Here is a 24,156-nt window from a genome sequence, read left to right as displayed (position 1 = left end):
AGAGTCCAACGAATATAGTGGAAGGTGTTGGAAATTTTTACAAGAGAGAAAGTTGTTTTTCAAGTTTTCAAATTCGATATCACTGGTTCTTTTTTTTTTTTTTTCTTTTTTTTGTTCGTGTGTATGGTTATATGAGTGTTATCTTTGATACATAGAGATATTCTACAGATCAGCAACAACAGCATCAGCAACAACAGCAGGAGGGGTGAACAGCGACAGCATCAACAGCAGCAAAACCTCTACCTAAAATTATTTTTATCAGCTCAATCATTAAATTTTTGTAATGCAGTATAGGTACAGAGTGGTAGTTGTGAATGGTTGGTAGGAATCAGGCTGCGGGTAGACAGAAGTGTCACATAGAGGAGAATGCGATATGCTACTATATGTATTACATACCGTTTAATAGTTTTACATTATCCATATATTGAAATTCCACATGTACGGTTTCAAGAAAAGCAGTTATTTGTAACAATGATTTTATTCTTACGATTTTTAAACAAGAAGGATTTTCAACGTGTAACGATCGTCAATTATTTAAATGTTATTGTACCAGCACCAGAAGTTCAGAAACGAAAGGTTGCGAGTTTATTTTGGCAAACCAGTGAATTATTATCGAAACACTTGAGTTACGTTAGAATTAAAAATACGTTACAAAAATGGATCGATGTTTAACAAGATAAGAATCTACAAAAAGCTGCACATACATGGTGGGAGGAACTAGTAAGAGGGACACAATGACATGGTATAAAGAATTCATACATACACAGAGGAAGAATGACACAGAGAGTGAAAGAGAGAAATCATGAGGAGAAAAAGCTTCACCAAATGAAGGGGAGGAAAAGAATAACACATAAGCCACGTACATGGATAAGAAGTATACGGATTAGTGGATTGATGGGTCGTCGGTGCTTATCGATAAGGGAGGAAAATAAATATAAATAAACAAGTTTCTGTATATTTTATCCGTTCTTCAGAAGCACAAGAAGACTCGGCAGAGTTTCGCGCCCGCAGCTTCGGGCAGCGGCGATGATTCCTCATTTACTTCAATTTCATGATTATTATTTTCTTAGTTACAAACATCATTTTTTTTTTTTTTTTTAATTTGTTTCCTCCATTTTGCAAATCATCTGAAGATTCTACGAGGTTGCAATACGGAGAGAACAGAATGATTGGTATCGTCGCCGTCATCGTTATTAACTTTTTTTCTTTTGCTACCGAAATTTTTCAGCTCTGCTTTTATTCAATCATTTGTTTACCACCGAATGCGTATTTTTTCACTGATTTATTATGGAAATTGTTATTGGTTGTAATTATGTTTGTTTAAATTTCTTCACGATGTTGATTCATTCTTTCTTCCTTCTCTCCTGCAGTGTTTGATAGGGTATAAGTATTTTTTTTTTTTTTTTACGGGAGGGTCTGATTTCAATTTATTTTTTTTTCTGATTCTCCTGGTTGATGTTTTTTTCTCACAAAAAGCATATATATATATATATATATATATAAATATATATATATATTTATCTACTGGATACAAAAAACAGGTGGAAAAAAGTAAGTGGATACAAAAAGGACCGCCCTTCAAAACTAGTGCTTGGCTTAGTCTGTTTTCCCCCAGCCCATCACTCTGTTAAACCCATCGTCGTACATTTATATATATATATATAATAATATTACACACGATGACCTGTACAACAAATTTTTTGTTCTTTTCCAAGTTAATTATTTTCAAATGTAAAATTTCATAATCAAATATATCGAATGTATTATGTGAGTTTTTTTTTTTTTTATTGAATATCAAGATTCGAGGATCTATCTTGAGGATTGAATCATGCGGTGTATAAAACAAGAAGCTTTTATGATACGAGACGGGCTCGAGGGGATTGACTCCGGTTGTTGGGGTGGGGGGAGCGTGGATGGTTAATTAATAAAAGCACAAAATACGTCTTCGCACCACTGGCCGCGTGTGTCGCAAGCAAAAGCTCGAACAAGACCCTCTCATTTCCGTTTTCTTGGTTTCTTTTCTTCTTATCATACTGTGTGTAATAGCGGCAACAATGATTACCAACAACGAAATGAAAATATCTCATGAAACAAAACAGGAATAGGTAGTCTCGTAGGAAAGAAATGATAATAATAAGAAAAAAAAAAAAAAAAAACAAAGGAATATGTGAAATCATACGCATCTACAGATTCAAAAAGAAGTGGATGGTTGGGGAAGAGAAATGCAAAGAGGGTTATGCCAAGTTACCGGCGTAAGGAGGAGTGGGGATGAAGGAATACGCGGAGGGTTCGCCGCTACAAGATCGGCGCGAGAGAAATGAGAAAAATCAATCTTTTTGGTCGATTTCTTTCCTTGTTTCGTTATTTATTTAATTTTTGAGTGATCTTTTTTTTTTCGAACGGACAACGGGAAAGGACAAAGAAGGAACAGAAGGAAAATCGGTAGAAATAAAGGGGAAGAAGAAAAAAAAAAAAGAAAAAAAAAAAAAAAAACAACAACAACAACAAGCTACGTGAAATTCGATATACCAATTAGAAGTTGAAAAAAATACCAAGCACTGTTTCCTGCAAACGCGCATCTACGTATGCATGTATTAGAAAATATCACGTAAATAGGTAATATAGGCATGATTATATATTATAGGTTTTAATACGGGAGATATCGATGGTACTTAAAATCGACGGGGAGAATTCGATCGGGATGAAGATATAGATAATAGATAGGGGGGGGGGGGGGGGAGGGGGGATGGTATTGGGTGAGTACGAATGGACTGATTTTTCTTACATCGATCAATTATTCTCTTCAAGATATATTGTGTAAAATCACAAATATATTTGTGTTATGTATACGTATGTATATGTATATACATGTATGTATATATACATATATAATAGAGTTACAATAATAGAGGTTAATTTGTAATGTGCTTCCTTTTCGTAATTGCGGAGAAATTTAAAATTCGGGAGGAGAACGAAAACAATGCGGGATGGAAGAAAAATATATGAAAATAGGGGAAAACAGAGGAGGGAATTATTACCATAGTATATAAGATACAATCTATAGGAATTGTATGATTGGAGACATATTGAGATATATGTATGGATAGATATATATATTTATATATATATATGTATATATAATGTAATATATATACATATATATATATATATATGTATATAAATATGAAATAAGATCATAAAGCATTAATAAAACAAATATTCATGCATTTATCAAGCATTATTATTACAAATACTGGCTGACTGACTGAATGATTGACTGACTCTGACTCCTTGACAATTAAAGACCCAGCCCACCGACCGAATATGCAGACGCAATACAGTTTCCATAGTTGTCTTCCTTAACTATTCGGTACCTTTTTTTCTTTCATTTTTTTTTTTTTTTTTTATCTTAAATCTCTTAGTTTTTAATCTTAATTCCAAGCGATCTACATAATTACTATTAATCAACGTAACATTACACTCAGTTCCTAATTACTTGGTTGGATTTTTTCTCCTTTTTCTTGTCGTCTTTTGAATGCGTGTTTTTTTTTCTTTTTTGTGCTTTCTTTTAATCTGCAATCATGACCAGTTTTTCTTCTTCTTACTTTCGATTTCACGATCCGCACGCGCTCAATCGAACGTGGAAATTTTTTTTTTTACAATACAATATACGCCGAGGCGCCCGCGCCTCCTCCCAAAGCATCGATCTTATCAACGATGGAAGAAAAAATGATTCAAAAAACCACAAGAAAAGAAAAACAAATTCTGATACACATTTCAGATTCTTTGTCTATGAATGCGGACACAGAAGCATTTTATAATTAATAATAAATTAACGAATTATTTCTTTGTTTACGTGTGTCTATGTGTTTTTATGTGTACTTCGCGAAGTTGTATGTTTTGTCTTCGTGTTATGTTTAGATCAAAATCGCGCTTTGCATCTGCAGATTCCACGGAGCCAGAAGTAGGTATATAGCGTATCGATATATAGGCAATAATAATAATAATAATAATAATAATAATAATAAATGTATGTATAATAACAACAGAAATTAATTTACGCGCGAAGAATTATCAGTGACGATACAAGTACACGATGATAATAATAATAATAATAATAATAATAATAATAATAATAATAATAATAAAAAACACTACCTACGTAGGTGTTATGCATGTAGGTATAGGTTGGTATAAGTTTATGTAGTGGTAGTGGTAGTGGTAGTTGTAGTGGTAGTGGTAGTAGTAGTAGTAGTAGTAGTAGTAGCAGTAGCAGTAGCGGTAACAGTAGTAATTGAAAAATTTTTTCGGTTCTCATTTTTGGTGTACAAAATTTTTTTTAACATGCATCTCGTCAGTAGTTTGGTAGGTAGGTGGTTAATTTTTTATTTTTTTTTGCCGCTTTTTCACAGGGCTTTCTTCTCTATCATATTTTTTCGTTGCACTTTTTTGCTCTCCTCGTTTCTCTTCCGATCGACTAAATCCGCAATTTACGTATAATATAAATATGTACCCTAATACATCCCTATCTATCTACGTGTATTATCGTTTCGCGATTACATGTACATATATATATATCTTATTGAACTCTTATACCATAAATATGTGTATATAATCATTAAAAAGTATTTTTAGTTTTAGTTTCAATACAAATAATGTAATAGGTGTTTGCGCACGCGTGCTTTTCTACTACTGTTTTTATTTTCGCTCTACCCTTTCTCCTTCAACATCTCATTCTATCTCGTACTAAATTATATGTTGTGTTTGCGCGCGCGCGTGTGTGTGTGTGTGTGTGTGTGTGTGTGGTGTGTAAACTTCGGTGCAATTTAAAGGCACTTGGTTTTTTATTTATTTTTTTGTTTTCTGACTTTTTCATTTTGCGCTTTAATTTTCTCCCCCTCCCCATTGAAGTTGCATATTTTTAATCTTTCCTGCATTTGCTTTACAGATTGTTTTCAGATTCAGTAAGAAGGCAAGGCATGAAAAAAACAACTCGAATGCAGAATTTCGGCAGAAAATTATTTCACGAGTGATTTCTTCTGTTTCCTTGCACAAATTTTGAGAATTCTAATCACCGACAAGAATACACTTATATACATACATACATACATACATATATATATAGTGAATTACTAAAGACTGCATGATCCGTCGTCTAATGCGCATGCGCTAGAATTCGAGTTATCATCGTTGACTACAATTGTCAGTGAACAAATGTGAAAATTTTTGAGATTATGTTTATGACGCTTGGCCGCCCTAGGACACAACCGCTATCGAATTTTTATCTGTATATGTATGTATATAGGGTATTCATCGAATGAATTGGAAAACAGAGAAACAAACCTCGATGTGTGGAAACTGTTGCATGTAATTGCAATTTCATGATTTTCCTCTTTTTTCAGAGTTGTCAAGTCATTTTTGTAATTATTTACTTTACTTTACAAACACCTATAAAATACGGATCGGGATATTCGGGACAATCAGACGTACATGTATAATATCTAAAGTCCGAAATAGAACCAGGAAGTTACGAAAGAGAAGAACTAAAAAAAATAAGCCACGAGGAAAAATAAAAATAAAAATAAAATAATGCGACAGCATAATCGCGTATTCTCTGTACAGCTACAGTCTAATAGTTAGTTATACGTGTTCGTGTGTTTGAATACTCGGTATTATACATACACACATAGGAGGAATATAATAACGTTATATATAACATATCACCTATCTATGTTTACGACAGTATAATGATAATAATTACAACGTAGTATTTATAATAGTAGTAGTACGTGCAGTAGCCTCTGGTTGAACAACGAGAGTCTACTCATTTGTATTTGTAAATAAGACTAATCAATTATTGATGTACATTTATATTTATATATAATTCCGTTTTTTTTTTTTTTTTTAATTATTTATTTTCCCCCCTTACGAACCGCTTCGTTATGTGAGATTGAAAATTGATCAACGATTTGTCGATTCGTCACTTTGTTTTTGACATTTTTTGGGTTTTTTTTCTTCTCGGTTGACAGCGTAGGAGAAAAAAAAAAAAAAAAAAAATCGGCAGCAGTTGAATGAAATCAATAATATAACAATTGTTCGAAAATTCCTCTATACATTGTCCCGCGCGATAAATCGAGATTCCGAAATAGATCAGAACTAGAGAAAAATTACTACACGATAATAATTATAAATAAATAATTTGGAAGACTATGCGCGTGTCTGTGCGATTTATAACTTTTTCTCATCACTTTTCTGCGGCTAGTATTTTAATCATCGCGATCTCCTCATATGTATAATAATAATGCTTGTACTTTCAACGAAATTATCAAATATATACCTATGCGTACGATATAGAAAAAGCTATAGTAAAAGCCAGAGTCAAATTGATTTTAAATCTTGTCAAGGATCGTTGATTTGTTCTTATTTTTTAAATCCGTTTTTTTTTTTTTTTTTTTTTTTTCAACCAGCGATTTCGTTTCGTTTTCTTTATCGGTAAAAATTTTTTTGTTCGTGCGTTTAAAAAGGTGCGGCGACGGCGGCGGAGAGGCCGGGCGGGGGGCGGGGGGGAGGGGGTGTTGGTTAAACACTGGATTTTATACACACATGCATATACGTATATACATATATGTATGTATTGTAGCTATCTACCTCCTAGCCTACCGACTACTTAGTAATACGAACCTTTACGTGTCACCTGTTTGTGTATAATATGCGCGTGTTTATTTCTTGTTTCATTGCTCGTTTGCTGCTTTCTCTTACGTACTTTGTTAACTTTTTGTGCCGGTATGCAATTTGCGCGTATACATGGTGTATTGTTGAAATTCATTTTTTGCCTAATTTTTTTTTTTTTTGCAATTCGATCTGCTGAAACAGCTGTTTCTTAAATCTTTCTATAGGTCATTTCGGTTTTCTTCGATGAAGTTCCATCATATATCTAGATGATATTCTTAAACGATTAATAATAATAATAATAATAATAATAATAATAATAATAATAATAATAATAATAATAATAATAATAATAATAATAAAATTGTTGTTACACACTATATAAAATACATTTTACGACTATCACTATGTAGAGTTATCATAATATTATATATATACATGTGTATATGTGTGTTCTGTGTGTGCGTATATATATATATATATGTATGTTTTTTTTAAAATTTTTTCGCCGTATGTTGTGTGAATGTGTTCACGAAAAAATGGCGTGACACGGTACGTGGAGTTGGGAGGTAGCAAATGAGCAGATAGTGCATGTTCACACATTGTATTTCGTGTGAGAAAACCTTTCTTTCTTTCTTTTTTTTAAGCAAATCAAATTCTATATTTTTTCACTCTTCATTCCCGCTCCAACTCGTGTCAGTTTTTTACGAGACCCAATTTTTCCACTCAGCTTCATTGAATTCTTGTTGATAAGAAGGAGAAAAATTTATACTTGCGTGATTTTGAATCATGTTTTTCACTGTTTTGTCGTCAACGAACTTTACCGTCTTCCGCGCAAGGGTAAGGAAAAATTTGGAAATGCAGACGAGCGCTTTTAATATTTTTATCCCGTCACTGTCTCGATTATTCGAATTCATATTTAAATTTAATTTTTTTGTTCGGCAAAAAATCACGCCTCACTCGACATCGAATCACGATCAAAAAGTAAACACAAAACATCGTGGAAAAATGGTACTTTTCTCACTACTACCTCCATATAATACGTATATATTATATGTACATACGCACACATGTGTGTGTGTTATATATTAAATATAGTTATAGCATTGTAGGTATATTTCAACGCATTTTTTTTTTCCTCTCTGTATTTTCATATACCATAAAGCGTTTATATGTATGTATACGCATCTCACCCGAATTGAATCTTGGACTTAAATTTTTATAGGGTAAATAGATACGTTAGTTGAGGATATACGGAGGATTAATAATAATAATAATAATAATAATAATAATAATAATAATAATAATAATAATAGAATAATGATATTAATAGTTACTAACAAACCTTTCAATAATATATGTATACATATATATTCGTGTATTTACATATTACGCTTTTTCGTTAATGATCGGTGAAGATAATTATTCTTTTAGAATATTGTTTTGAATTTCTTTTTTTTTTGTTTTTTTTCCCTCAATTTTCTATTTTCCGATTTTTTTCTCTCTTCATTTTCTCCGTTTCCTTTATCCTTCGGATCTATTTTCGCGCTCGTTCTTTACTAACCGGTATATGTGTATTTGTATGTATACATATATCTCCCTATATATTATGTACCTAATTATGAAAGGGACGGTGGAGGGTAGAGGGAGGGCAAGGTTATCTAGGAAACATATTTTTCACTGTATAGCTCTGCTTATACTGGGAACTTTGACAATTATCGGCGCGATAATAATAATATTAATAATAACAATAATAACAATAATATTGATAACAGTAATATGATAACTAGAATTAAAAATTAAGAATTTATCACGTAAAGAAGATGAGAAAGGGGGGGGGGGGGGGGGGGGTTAAAATATGAGATAAAAATGTGACAATTGCAGAGTCTGGACAACGGGTAAGAAAAGAACAAAACTAAAAGATAGAAACTGAACAACATTTTTTTTTCTGACCAAATATGAACTACACTCTAACAAAGAAATTACAAGGAAAAAAGAAACAAACAAACTAGAAACAATTACAAAACTAATTCGTTTCATATCAATCTAATAATGGTATAGAATAAATAGTGGCGGTAAAATCTGCGGCTTATCATTCAACCGTGAATAAAATTTGGAGAGTTTTTATTAAAAAGAATTATCGACCTTTGAGGTCCGTCCGTTTAATACAATAAAATCAATAATAATCATTAAAATAATAACAATATAACGTAAGGTGAGAACAGCGAATGAAATTATTTGTACACGAAAAAGATGAAAGGTGATTTGCCAGAAACGTTGCTTATTAAATTGTAGGAGACAAAGAGTCTTGATAGGATATCGAGTCAACGATCAAGTTTAAAAGCACGTTGCGCCATTGGCGGCTTTGGCGTGCGAAATTTTCTGAAAACTGAACAACGTGAGTTGGCGAACGAATAGAAACTGGAATGGAGCGATAGAAATTGTCTGTAATACAGCAAAAAACGAGATAATAAAAAAGAAAAATTATCGATATTAATGGTAATAACACAATATCCTTTACGATAAAATCACTAGCTACATGTAACCAACTAACTAACTAACTAAATAACTAACTAACTAACTAGCTTACTTAATCAAACCAAAACAATAACTACGAACTAGCATAATCGCCGACTACTAAACCGCAATTATTGTATAACCGCGCGTTTATACATTGTGTATATATTTTGTGCCTGCATAAGATAGGAAATCAAGTTGGGTTATGTGAGGCATGGTTTTTCTTTACTCTACGATGTATGTACGTATGCACGTGTATATAGTTACGACGAATTTAATATGAAAACGTCACACGGTATCTAGGAAAAAAAAAAAAAAAAAATTAAATGAAATATTAATGATGATAATAGTGATTATTACCCAAACGAATAAGCTCAATATTTTACATAAATTGTTTTTTTTTTTTTTTTTTTGTCTTTCATCTTTCTATATTCCTCATTCACTGTATAATTTATATACAAGAGACTACGATTACTATTATCAATTCATATATAGGACCGGGTTTAAGGTTTGGTTAGGTTTTTTTCTTCTTTTTCTTTTCCCTCTTCTGGTTTCACTCTCATTTTTCTTTAATATATTTATATATATATATATATATATATATATATTTATATATATATATATATATATACACAGGCATGTATTTATTATATAAGGCACTGTTCACCGACAATGTCTGACTAGAAGATGAAACTCAACGTCTCTCTTTCTATCTTTTTTTTTTACGATTTTTCTTTTCTTTTCTCATTGAATCTGATACATACGTCAACCGTATCCAAGTGTCTGTGACTGCTACAATGGCTTCGGTATTTTGGATTTGATATTTGATATCACCCCTCTCACAAAAAAGCAAACAAATATTAGCAAAAAAAAAAAAAAAAAACAGACGAATTCACGACTCAATCCAACGAGGTGGAGGGAGAGGGGCGGGACTTTAACCGACAGATATACAGAATCGCGACCGATAGCTAACAATAGAAAAAAAAAAAAAATACACGAAAATCATGTGCCAACTTTCGAACTTGAATACTCGGTTCTAATTTTTATCTATGTACAAATTACAAATAACTAATACACGTTAAAAAGCCAATTAAAGTCGCGCGACTGTTTAAAAAATAAGAATAGGATGTTTTCCCCTCGTCGATCGGTGAAACACCTTGACTAATCCAGGTTCGTCACCACCCTGAATACAGGCAGTTTTATGGTTCGAAAGGGTCTCGGGTAAGATTCAGAGTCTGCGCAACGTCGAACAACGACACAGCGCCATTCAAATATCTCGCCTTACCGTCTCTGAGCCACAAAACGACAATCGAATCACCCTTGTTCAAATTTAGGTAGTTTTCATTTTCTTATACGGTTGAGTGATAACCTGAACACCGGTATTGGCCGAGCTGAGAGCAACCTGCGGCTGTGCGACGATGGTGGCGGCATTGCCAGATGCTAGCTGTGCTTGGAGCCCAGTGGCGCCACCCTGCGGAACGCCCGAGACGCCGGGGATTCCAGGCGGCAACATGGCGGCGTAGGGATGCCCCTGGTGCGTGGCGGCGGCAGCGGCGGCGGCGGCGGCGGCGTAAGGATTTCCCTGCATGCCCTGAATGCTGCCTAGCGGCACGGTTTGCATGTACGAAGTGGGCAGCATCTGGTGGTGCGGCCGCATAAGCGAGTAAGGATTTATCGGCTGAGGCTGTGGAGGTGGCCTCGGGTAGTGGAAGAGGCCCGCCGATAACGGCGACGCCGCGAGAGCTCCCGGAATGCCGGCGAGGCCCTGAAGGCCCAGGCCAGGCTGAGGGGGGCGGGGCGTCGCGGGGGGAGCCGAAATCGAAGGCGGCGGCATCGCGAGGGCCTGTTTGTTCAGTGCTACGCCGGTGTAGTTGAGGGCCGTGAGGGGATTTATGCCGTATGATGCCTGCGAGGCGGAGAGCTTTACGGCCTTGGCGTAGTTCTTCTGAGCTACCTCCTTCGCCAGCGCTGCCGGGTCCATCGCAAGGCTCTGAACCGCGTTGAAGTTGTTCAGGGCGTTGATGTTAGCCATCGTGTAGTGGGCCTGCATGTTCGCGTGCATGCTAGCCGCCATTGACGACATGCTTGCCAGGGACGTGCACATGCTCGGGTTGCTCATCAGCGAGGCGATCGACGTCATAGCCGCCGGGGACATCGAGGGGGGCAGGTGGTGCTGGTGGTGGGGGGTCTGATGGTGTGAGTGAGGGTGGGAGTGGGAGTGGGGGTGATGGTGATTCAATTCGGGCGAGGTACGCGGCCGGATTACGGCGCCCTCGGCGCCTTCGCTGCCCTGCTTGTCGACCCCACCGACGCTCAGGCCCCCCGGGGGCGGGGGCGGCGGGTTCGCGGGATCGACCAGGACACCGTTCGTGTTTTCGCTCGCGAGGCTCGAGGCCTGGGCTGCGGGGCCGGCGGAACCAGCGGAACCGGAACCGGAACCCGAACCAGCGGTGTGAAGTTGGTGGTTGGCAACGGCGGCGGCGACGGCGGCTGATTGGTGGTGATGATGGTTGTTGTTGTTGTTGTTGTTAATGTTACCCGGGTTCGAGGCATTGGTGTTATTGTTATTACTACCACTATTACTATTCATAAGATTACTATTATTATTTGAGGTTTGAGATGATTGTAGCGTTGTCGTTACAATCGAGGGTGGTGGTGGGTGATGGTGGTTTGTTGGTGTTACTCCAGCGTACTCACATGAGACGGGGACGAATGGCTGCTGTAGCTGCATCAGCTGCTGGTAGGTCGTCGCCGCTCCCGAGGGCTGGTACACAGGCATGCCCGACTTGTCGCCGGCTGGACGTTTGTACGGTACCATTCCGGGGAAGGCCTGGAAGAATATTTTCACGGAACGGAAAACGGAAAAAAAAAAAAAAAAAAAAAAAATCGGAAGTTGAACAACGTCAATATAAACCTTTTTGTCGTTGATATTATCGTAACGCGTCGAACATTTGCAAAGATACAAAACATCAAGTACGCGTGACAATGTATTCATAGATATGACGAATTGTTAAGTTCGATTTCGACGTTGTCGTGTATATCTCCAAATCGTCGTATATACCGAAGTCCACGTGTCTCAAATGCGAAAAAAAAAGCTCAACAACCCCGTTCTATACGCAATTCTGAACAAAAAAACACGAATACATTTTCATTTGACGAAGAAAAAAAGAAATGGCATGAATTCGACAGATTTAGTATTACGATTTCGTAGAATCCTTTATTTCTGTTCCTAATGAAAATGGATTCGAGTGTTTCTGTTCAGGATTGCGTACAGAACGGGGTTGCTGAGCTTTTATCCGCGTTTGAGACACGCGGACTACGATATTTGGTGATATCTACGTCAACGTAGAAATCGACCAGGGCACCTTCAAAGGTTTTGAATTCGAAGTTTTGTTTCAGTTTTTAAGAATTTTGCTACTTTCTCTTTATTTCTTAGATTATTTTAATTGTTTGGAGTGAATTTGGATCCTTTGATTCTTTTTGGCTGTTGTTTCGTTGGTGATTTGAACTTGGATTTTTTTGCATCAATTTCTAGATGTTCGTTATTTCGTTTTTTTTTTGGGACGTTTTTCATTCACATTTCTAAAAGGGTTTTTCTTTTTGCACTTACAAAATTCTCGTAGTAGAATGACCCGACTGATTTCATGTCCATCTGTAACAAAGACACGAATGTGTTCAAGTTTTTGTTCGATGATAATTGATTTTTATGAATAATGATAATATTACTTACAATGTATTTAATATATAACAAATAGAAATAATAAAAACTATTATTTGATGGTGTTGTTCTTTTGTTTTCACTATATAACAACGATAGAGCAACAGTGATAAGAATAACAGCAATAACAGTAATTCTGTGCTGTTCAAGAAATACTATTTCCAGGAATTCAAAGGCAATGATTGTATGGCTATCGTTATTGTTGTGGTTAAGATCATCATCATCGTAATATAATAATAATAATAATAATAATAATAATATACATAGATAAAAAATATAAATTATTATTACATATAATATATAATTGTGCCGATGACGCATGATAAATTAGGAATTGGATTAGTCCCACTCGAAAATGATTGCATTTTATACATACTAAGAGATTTTGTATGTAATACGAAATTATCCACGTATACATGTATGGTTAATAACAAATATACTGTCATATACTTTTCGTCTTTTTTTACTTTTCAGTCGTTCTTTTCCCCATCCCGAATATCTTTTGAGAGAAGAAGAAAATTTTCTCTGTTTCTCACCCGAATACAAGTCGGTATATAAGTACAACGTGTATACATATAAATAATCCACGGGATGGATACGGGTAATTATTTGGAACGAAAAAGAGCGACGTACTTTCAGCGCAGTGAAATAAATACTGGTTGGTGGTCCGTCGTTTTTTTTTTTTTAAATTACACTTCAGTCAAAAATTTAATCCACGTTTTCATTTCTGGCATCCTTTTGTTATTTCGCTTTTGTTTTCTTCTTCGATTTACGATAATTGCGAATTTTTGTATTGTTTCATTTCGAATCAACATACATATATGCATATAAATTTATTTTCTGGTGTTAAAGATATACAATGACAATATCAAATCAGAGCCTTGCCGATGTTTTTCCGACGGTTGAATGATTGTTGTTATCATCATTACAGCTGTCTCGTTTACTATACCGTATTCTTACAGCGGTACGGTAAATTTTTTTTTTTGTTTTTTGATCTTGCGCGCGCGGCTTTATAGATACCTACTTAAGAAGAAAGCATGGGAAAGTATATAGGCGATGCATATAGGAATTGGAAGATTCAAGTTGAGATTTAAACCAAGAATAGTAGAACGAATCGCGGATCGTTTTTAGGAGCTTCTGCACGTGTTTTTTTTTTTCTCTTTTTTTTTTACATTTTTAATTGTTGATTTGAAATTTCGTCACGTAACATGGGAGATGTAGTAAAACGATGGAAGGAAAGATCGAAAAATAGAGAGCGAAAAAGACAAGGCTAAGGAATTACGCCACCTTTACACGAAATTAATTTTACTGCACGTAAACAGCGGTTTGAGGCAAAGAAAAAAGTGCAAAAGAAGAAAACGTTGTCTTAGTAAGAAGAAAGATTAATAAAAATAAGAACACAACTATGTGCAAAACAGGGCAAAGCGATGAAAGAAATTGTTTTCTTTCACTCTCAAGTTACCTGAGTTTAATTATACTATATTTATAATATATAAGAGGTGAAATGAAAGAGGAGGATTATAAGCAGCAGCGACGACATTTTGCCACAAGCTTCAAAGCTGCAGGGATTACACATTTATTGTAATAATTATATAAGCCAATTGGTATATTCTGATAATTAATTATGCATTGCGTATCAATTTTTGTAAGTGTTCTCAAATCCTTGCTATTTGTATAAGCCTTGAGGAAATTTGGAGTGCTCTTTTTTCTTTCTTTTCCATTTTACTCGAAGTTTACAACACGTGCGATTTTTTTCTTTCGTACACATACGTAGGTAGGTATATATAAATATTTTTTCGTGAGCGTGTGTTTTGTACATAAGCGGTCTACTGCGATGCGTTTGAACGTGGTTAGTTATTTCTCATATCTTCCTGAATTCAGACGAAAGTTAATAAATTGTTCGAACCCAAAACGGTTGAATTCGTTTCTCTTTCTTTTCTCATTTTGTCGTTCAGACTGCATATTTAGATGAACGTGACACGAAGAGCAGAAAAAATACATACGATAATTAAACATGACAATAATCTTCGTGAATCCGGATTTACAGAGGTACATAATTAGGACTCACATCCACCATGTAACGTTACATAGTCAGAACGGGGGAATGGCTAGCTTTTCGACCATAGAAAAACCCTGGGACAAATTTTTTACTAAGTTCATATGGACATAACCATATAAGTATATAAACCCATCTCGAAAATATTCGCGTAAAAGCCACAACATGCATCATCGGCGCAAGCTTATTAATTATTATCACGTCATACGTGGTGTACAGGTACGTATGTGTGCATCACTACTGAGGGTATACATGTACGTGTGTGGAAAAGGGATAGTGTTGAGTAGTAAAAACAGTTTTGCATTGAAGATGCAAATTGTATCTTCCATGTGTGTGTGTGTGTGTGTGTGTGTTTTTTTTTTTTTTAATACAAAACTTCAATTCTCTTGGAATGTTTTTTTTTTATTATTCAACTATTCTCATCATTTTCATGTAGAAAGAAGATTTTGTGAGCAGGAGAACTATACACGTATATGTACATCAAAACGGTGTCCTTGTGTTTATCTCAATGAATTCGAGGGTAGATTACAATGATGTAAAAGATGTAAGAATTCTCAGAGATACATGCTGCTGGTCAAGTTCAATTTTTGCTGTGATCGAATTTAGTGAAAATTTTTACACATTTCTCATAATGATTATTCTAATTAGAAATGGAAAAATTTTTAGCGAGATGGAAAGAAATTTCACAGCTCAAATTGCACGATGGTAAAAACCAGCATTAATTTTTATGAAAAATTAGAGTTACCTAGAGGTGTATACAGTGTGAGCAATCTGTGTGTGTGTGTGTGTGTGTTTGTGTGTGTAGAAGTAATGTAAGTATATATATATAAATATTACGAGGCGTAAGCTCTGTACTAAGGAATCACACACATAGGCAAAGAAAGAAAAAAAAAAATTATAGTCTATATACGATAATCTGAAAGTATTATATGTATATTGCCTCTGTACGTCCGATTATTTTCAAGTTTGAAAGCAAATAAAAATAAAAAAGAGAAATAAAAAAAACTGTCTTTTTGAACTTTGCCGAATCATTTGAAGAATAAGAAAAGCAGGATAGGATTGCGTACAGGGTGTTCCGGAGTTACCGACAACGGAAGTGCGCGATTGAAATCGGTACCGATCGCACGGTCTGTATTTCGGGTTGCGATATCGTTCAGCTGTAATAATTCGTTTAAGAATCTTTCGCTCTGTCGATAATTGTACAAAAACACCCTATACAGGTTACTGGTACTTAACTAACTAGTTTGATCAAATTGACTACTAATGATATGAGTCGGGAGCTGATTTCTTGCGTCGACAAACGAATGGGAAAATAACTAACGAGAAGAAGCTGTTTATAACGTTAGAATAACATGTGAAATTTCGTGGCAAAGAGATCAGTTTCCGACATTACCGACTGCTACTAAAAAAGAAAAATGAAGAAAAGAGGAAAAAGAAGTAGTAACGTTTATAGATAGTAGTAGAAGTAATAGTGTACTCCATGCGAAAGCTGTGGTACCATTAGCAGGTCGTCATTGGGATCGCGCATCCGTTTCTTGCCGAGTTCGACGGCGGCCATATTGGCTGCAGCGGCCGCTGCAGCTGCGTTCTGGAGTCCCGTTGGCACTCCTGGCACTCCTGCGACGGTGCCCATTCCCGGTACATTCGTCTGCACAGTCGCCGTCTGCTTTAATGCGTGTTTTTTTTTTTTTTGTTCCACATGGTGGGTTTTTTTTTTTTTTTTTTTTTCGTTTAGCAACGGATTTTTTTCCCCAGTGTTCCCAGCGTCGGTTTTGAAATTTTGTTACCGTTGATTGTTTCGTTTTTTGAAACGGATAGACGACGACGAAGTCGACGAACGTGCGATGGTCGAGAGCATCGTGTTTTTGTAGGTATTTTTTTTTGGTTTTTTTGTTTTTTTTTTTTTTTTTGGCAGAACGGCATTTGGCGGCAGGCGTTAATTGGCAGGTAGAGAGCGAAGCGCACGGGGCGGCGGTATGTGCAGGTTTTTGTTTGGTAATGTTCAGCAACAGCGGCAGCAACAGCAGCAGCAAGCATTTTTTGAAGCATCGCCAGCGAGAGGACAAGATCAAAATCAAAAAAAGAAAAAAATACTAGTTGAGGCTCCGGCACAGAGAATATATATTTATAATACATAGATATATCAATAGATTATACTTGAAAAAAAAAAAAAAAATCATTCCCTCGAACGGTCAATTAAGTAATACTAATATAGGTATCGTAAAATATGTTGCGATTCGATACCATTTTTTTTTTTCCCTATACAGATTAGTATAAATTAGTATCAAAGTTTCCCATTCAATTTCATACGATGTATCCATACGTAGGTGGCATATATGAGTTACTTGTATACGTCTCTTAAACACGCAGCTCTAAAATTCGAAATAATTCATTACTATCATTATTATTATTATTATTACTGTCATAATTATTATCATTATTATTATTGTATTATTTAATTTTTCTGCATGAGGTTTTAATATCCTACCACCACGCGTCTCAGGGCATATAAATAAGGATAAATTAAGTTAGCTTGGGTTCGCTTAGATTAGAGGTTTGGATTGAGATGGGTTAAGTCTGAATTGATCTAGTGCCTCGGTGATGTCCTGCGATTAGATGCACGCGTTCGTTTCATTCTGTAAATTAAATTTAGTGGGCCAATTTCCTAAATGGATTCATTCACATGTTCACTGGCAGCAGTTCTCTGAATTCCGATACAGATAACCTGTAAATACTGAAAGGAAACGAAGAAGTAAAAATAATTAAAGAGGGACGAGACGTTCGACATCCGGTAGAAATCTTGCTGAAAAATAATGATACACAAGATCGTTCTATATTTTTGATCGATTTCTGTTCGATTTCCGCTCTGCAAAGTTTACTCCTCGCTGTTATCGGCTGAGCGCACGATCAATCCTGGAAAGATATTTGTTATACCGATAAGGAAGAAATAAGGACTCGGTAAGGTTTCCCGTCGATCTCTGGGCACGTGTAGCAAATCTTCTTTCTTCACAAGAGAATTGAAATAGGTGACTTGCAGAAAATAACATTACGAGAAATAAATAAATGTATGAATTATTCGTATTATCATCGTCATCGTCTGCAGCAACGCTATATCCTGAAAATGAAGAGATGTAAATCAAAAATACACGTGTACATGAATATACTTTGAAAAAAAAAAAAAAAAGAAATGATAATAATAATCGATCATCATACAGTTTTGTACAGTATATACAGATTTCTTGGTCTTTTTCGCTGCTGATATTTCTTTTTTACAGATTTATTAGTCGTAACGCCTGAGTCAAAGAAGAACAAAAAAACAAATGTATAAAAAAAAATAAAAAAATATCCGTCGATGTCATTGTGTGTACGATAAAGGGTAACATCGTATGCGTTCGTTCGCAAGTTGTTGTGTTAGAATATGTGAATCGCTGCATAAAAGTTTCTTTTTCGTAAATTTTTTTCATTCAGAGTCGTGTGAGGCTGTGTATGATATGCGTGTGTACCTATAAATTGGATTCTTTCGTGTGTATGTGTGTAATGTAAATTTCGATTTTCAAAGTACTGAAACTACGATAACGATATATGCACATACTTATTTATGAATCAAAGAATTATTCGTGTGCGTGAGAAACTTGTTTTACCATCATCTGTTGTACAATAGTTATAAAGAAAGACAAAAAGAAAAGACACTTGTACAAAATATCGAGGTAAATTATACTGCGTTGCAATTCTAAAGAGTGCATAAATAGTTACATGAAAGTCAACTTTTTACAATTTGTAAGAAAAAAAAAAAAAAAGAAAAAAAAAAACAACTAACCATCAATTTTCCGTCCCAGTGCTCAGTTATCTATCCTTAGTTATTGTCAATTAATGCATGTAAGACGACCAAGAAAAAAAAAAAAAAAAAACTCGAATTCAAAACGGACGGATACACATTGATAGAAGCAAGTGAAGAACAGATAAATGTAGATATTTTGGCAGGTACAAAACTTAATCTGATGGAAATGAAGAAGAGATGCACCCTTTGCGAACTGTAACCCATAATTTTCTGTTTTCATCTTCGCTAATTGTTTTTTTTTTTTTTTTTTTCTTTTTCTTAATTTTTTGTTTTAGAGAATAAGACTTCCCTGCCAACAAGCTGGACTGCGACGAAAATCCGGTCGGCGTACCCGTCGTTCGTTCGGGGGAGGGGGGGGAGGATTTTCGTGTTTCCTGTTACTCGGCCCGCCTTGAATGACTTGAGATAAAGAAGTTGCTACGGGGGCAGAGCGACTGACTCGGCCCCGAGGTTTTTCAATCCGGGAAATTATTTTTCTGCTCTTTCACTGTTTTTTTTTTTTTTTTGTCTTTTTTTTTTATATTTATTTTTTATTTTCTTTAGAAGAGAAAGAGGAATAAATCAGAGAAGGTAAAAGAAAGGGAAAGAGAGAAAAGAGAAGACGAGATACACTGTGTTTCTCTCACACATACAAACACTATCCTTTTGTTGACGTGGCCGAAGAGTAGCTGTGGAATCGATTTAGCGGTATCAACGTAATCGAGATAATTATGTTAGATTTATACTGTTTTTTTCTTTTTCTTTCTATTGGAGAATTTTACTTTCGCATTTTTCCCTCTTTACATTTTGCACAACGATGCTTTCACTCAGCCACTCACCCGGTATTCCAATTCGATGCACCTCGTCGTAGTTCCTTACTTGCTTTCGAGATAAAAACGGATAACAATTGCGTTAATTTTTTTTTTTTGTTGTTATCGCCAACGACAAAGAAAAATATTTTTTCCATCACCTTACACGTCACAAGATATACAAGCGTGTTACTTGAAGATAGAGCCGTGCCTCAAATGACTAGCATATGGTTAGGTAACGTACCAGTAGAAAATGTTCTCGACTCATATTGTATACTTACTTGAATTAATTTTGTCCAAAAACTGGTGACGTCTGTTTTCATATCGTTTTTTTCTTTTTTTTTTTTGCTTTTTTTTCCGGTTCTCATTTTCGTGTCGACGAAATAGCACTGATCAAAATAAAAATAGAAACAAAGATAAACTGCAGAGAGCCAATCGAGGCACAGCGATGAAAAATTTTTATTTATCGGTATTTAAAAGAAAAAAGAAAAAAAAATAAAAAATGGAAGAAAAAACAAACGAACAAAAGAAACTGCGGTCCTCTCAGATCCGTGCTTCCCAACAGCGAGTTTCGATTTCATTGCGGTCAACTCACGCAGCGTGATCTTCCTTTTTTTTTTTTTTTTGTCGCGTTCGTTAGTCGATAAGAACAGTTTTTTTTTTCTTCAGTCACTCTTACAATTTCACCCTTTTAAAATTTATCTGGTATTTTTTTTTGTTACCAGTGGCATCGCTCTAGTGCGGTAGGTATAAAAACATAATATGCATTTTACATACAGATAGTTTCGAATGATTTCGCGATGCGTTATTATTATTATACATCACAACCCCGTGATGATGCAAGAAAAAGTTTTTTCCCCTCTAAATTTGACGTGTGCCGTTGGTTGTTTGTATTTTTTAAATTTTTTTATTCCGTTTTAAAAATTTCTTTTTATTTATTTTTGGTCCGTTTCATTTTGTAATTCCAATGTCGCGGTGTGTATAAATAATATATATATATATATAGGCGTTTGTGTTGCAGTGAAGGCGCTGGGGTTTTGGGGGGTTCAGCAAACAGCAGCGGGGGTTTTAGCTGGGGTTTCGTGCAGCGCAGCTTGTCAGCAAGGTTGGCGTGGTTGTGTGCGTGTTTGTGTTTATTGATGTGTACTTGTGCTTGCGCGTGTGTGCCTTTCACAATTAAAAAAGAATCACGTCTAGTTCTAAATCATTTTGTGGCAGTAAAGTGCACCGTTTTTTTTTCAATTATTTTCGATTTTTTTTCTGTTCTGTTCAAGGATTCAATATTTTCACGTTTTACACTCAGGTCCTTCGCTATGCTTTTGCTGACAAAGAAAAACGAATCGGAATAAAGAGAGAGATCAACGAAATAACGAACAGGCACGAAATTGCTAATTTATAACAGATCATGGAAATTTGACTCTGGACAATTAAGAAATTGAAAAAAAAAAAAAAAAACATTAAACGAGAAACAACATCGGATTACTGGCGAGTCACAAATGTATCAAGTTATTATTATATTTTTTCTCAGATACTCAATTAAGCAGAAACGTTTGGACTACGTGACTACATTCAGAGATTATATTGAAATTAAACAGTCGCTAACAAAGAGCCAAGCTTTTATCTGTTAACAAACCAGATAAAATATACCTGGCGCCGTATAATCGTATTTTGATATTATATAGTAATCGGCAGATCGTTTTAGGTGAATTTTATAAATATCAAAGCATAGAAAAACCTGGCGCAAGAAGTCGAGCTATCATTCCGTCGCATCAACTCGATTTCTGGTGGAAAATAACTATTAGAAAGTATTTCAAAGTGGAATACGATTGTTTTTCGAGTCGGAGATATTTTCTTCCGCTAGATGGCGTCTTCCGGTTTATGATGGATTCCGATATGATACGAAGTGACGTAACGTGATGTGACACTGCACGATAAAGCTTGATATAATGGAAAATTATCCACACGACGATGGTGCCCAGAGACAAATCACATGTGAATGCATAGGTGTAACATATTTTTGATTTGGTATTACATTATGTGCAGGTAAAGTGGTGGTCAGTGTGTATGAGGTCATAGTGGTTATGCATGTACAGGTATCGGTATATATGTATGTATATTGCACCTTGGTATACATAATAATAGGTATATAAATATTGCTGGCGATAGGCTTGCGCTAGAAAGAGAGAAAAATAGAGAAAAACAACAGCGGTGGTTTCGACGACGGTGACGGTCAAAAACAGAGACTTTTTTTTTTTTTGCCCTTGTTACAGGACCTACATAATATATATCTAATAAATATACATAGAGGAAGGTATCTCTACATATCTATTGAATAGACAATGTAAGTATATATAAATACAACACAACACACTGCTACTTTTTCATTTAGGTATATACATGGTGATAAGAAGTAAACTACTGACGAGAAGGAAAAAAAAAACAAAAAAAAAGAAAAAAAAAGTGTAATCCGAAAGGAACGGAAAAACACAACGATAAAACTAGAGGTCACGACTAAACTTCAAAGACACAGGATTTTTTCGGGATTTATCAGGTACTTTTTTTTTTTTTTTATGTTCCAAACAAAGTTTCTACACACGAACACAAGTTGAAGCACAGATTATATAAAGTGGGTCTGAGAGGCGCGGGAACGGGAGGAGAAATTTTCGTAATTGATTGAGCGATAAAAAGATTGGTTCAAACAAAATATTCATATGTAGCAAGAAACGGCGTGAAAAATAGAAAATAGGAAAAGTCTAATCGCAGTGCAGCGATTTTTTCTTCCATCTGCTCATTTTTATTTTTTTTTATTGGTTCTTTACATTTCGTCTTACGAATAATCGAAGATTTCGGTGAAACGGAAGGTATACACAGAAATCATTTGAGAATATTTCACGCGCTTTGATTGACAAAGTGAATAATTCATGCGAAATAATAGAAATTAAAATGACGATGATAGTGATAATATTGATAACCGTCGGAAAATACAGATAATCGTATGTGACCACTTTCAAAACGACCACTGCGCTACGTTTATCCAATGATTATCATTCCACAGTCTATTTTCAATTTTCTTCTTCTTTTTTCGTAAGTAATTGACTTGATTTTAATTCTTACCTAATAGAATGTACATTGAACACATGGATTGTTAGAATAGAATAGATATAGAGAAGAAAAGGCTGAATCAGTGTGCGTGTGTAATAATTTTGGATGCCACACCAATATCTGTGTGTATACATATGTAATGTGAACAATTTGTAAGTATACAAGGACTAGGAGTACCCTGATATAGTGTTATAGTGTTACAGATTGCCTGGAGAGACGTATAACCAGCCATATAATATAGTATACAATATATACCCATATGCATTGGCGTAAAAGCAGCGCAGCAGCGCGGCAGCGGAAGCATTTTGAGAGAGAAAAAAAAATTTCGCGTATTATTGGTTCCGGTTTTTTTTTTTTTTTCTTTTCCCCTTATAATTCGTTTCTCAACAACGCGCAACAAAACGGGATATCACAGTAATGATTCGCTGGGAAAATGTAACGAGGGGGAGGTGGGTTGAAAGCAAAAAATACTATTGATCGGAAAAAGAAGTAACACGGACGGTGGAATGGTTAGTAAAAAAAAAAAAAAAAAAAAAAAATAAAAAAAAAACCGTGGAACGAGTCAAACAAGAGAAAGAAGATGAAGTGGAGCCCGAGCGTGGTATTAGCTGCTTGAGGTGATGCTGCAGGGTGAGAAATAGCGAGGACAGGAGAAAGTAGAGAAAGAGAGATAGATAGAGAGATAGAGAGAGTGAGAGAGATAGACAGAGAGAGAGAGAGAGAGAGAGAGAGAGAATGCATTACCGCAATGCTAGCCCGAGATTGTGCGGCCTTAATGTGGGCTTGAAGGTGCAGAGGGGGATGGAAATAGCGGCAGGGGTCTCGATTGCATCGGCCCTTGACTGCGTCCATGCAGACCGTCACAGAGCCGTCCTCGTTCGCCTGCACCGTCTCCAGGGGGTGCGCAAACCGACACTCCGTCTCGCCGCGTTTGCACGCCCCGCGCTGGAACTCACGACATACCTACAGCAAGAGCGAACACGCATGGCATGGCAATCGCACGGCAACTATACTTTCTATATTGCTTTTTAATGGTGGTGGTGGTGGTGGTGGTGGTGGTGGTGGTGGAAGTGATTTTCGAGGTTTTTTTTTTTGTTTTTTACGAAAGAGTGGGTCGGGGGGCTTTCGGTTACCTCAGCATTTACTTCAGCGATAATTGTTTGTGCTGGTGGTTGTTGCTTGCAGCGATAGACATTTTACGAGAGCCTTTCGTTGCAAGACCGCGGTTCTGTAGCGGGACTGATCGCGTCAGTTTGATCACCGAAATCACTTTGGACGGTTTGTAACACGTTTCGTAGACTCAAGGTCGAGAGAAATCGGCCTGAGACCGAACGGTCTTATAACGAGAGACGGTGTGTGGTCACAGAGAAAAGTGGTGAAAAAAGACATTCTCATAATACTCTGCGATCACCTCATCAATGTACAATATATCCTGCATCTGGTGGCGGATCTGAGTAAGCTATGAAAT

The 24,156-nt window shown here is 35.8% G+C and overlaps 1 protein-coding gene across 1 annotated transcript in view; it reads right to left on the bottom strand.

Annotated features, from left to right (window-relative positions):
- Positions 1–7,135: 7,135 nt before the first annotated feature.
- The window catches only part of LOC124219716 (uncharacterized), a 127,079-nt gene continuing 110,058 nt past the window's right edge, over positions 7,136–24,156 (bottom strand). The window contains exons 7-10 of the mRNA XM_046627702.2: positions 23,433–23,651; positions 16,459–16,623; positions 12,797–12,838; positions 7,136–12,016 (exon numbers count right to left, since the gene is read on the bottom strand). Of these exons, the coding sequence (XP_046483658.2) occupies positions 10,517–12,016; positions 12,797–12,838; positions 16,459–16,623; positions 23,433–23,651 (1,926 nt within the window). The 3' untranslated portion in view covers positions 7,136–10,516. The remainder of the gene's footprint in view (positions 12,017–12,796; positions 12,839–16,458; positions 16,624–23,432; positions 23,652–24,156) is intronic.

This window comes from Neodiprion pinetum, chromosome 5 (assembly GCF_021155775.2).
Source record: "Neodiprion pinetum isolate iyNeoPine1 chromosome 5, iyNeoPine1.2, whole genome shotgun sequence".
Lineage (NCBI taxonomy): Eukaryota > Metazoa > Arthropoda > Insecta > Hymenoptera > Diprionidae > Neodiprion > Neodiprion pinetum.
Note: the sequence above shows the minus strand (reverse complement) of the source record. Positions and strands in the feature narration are given on the sequence as shown.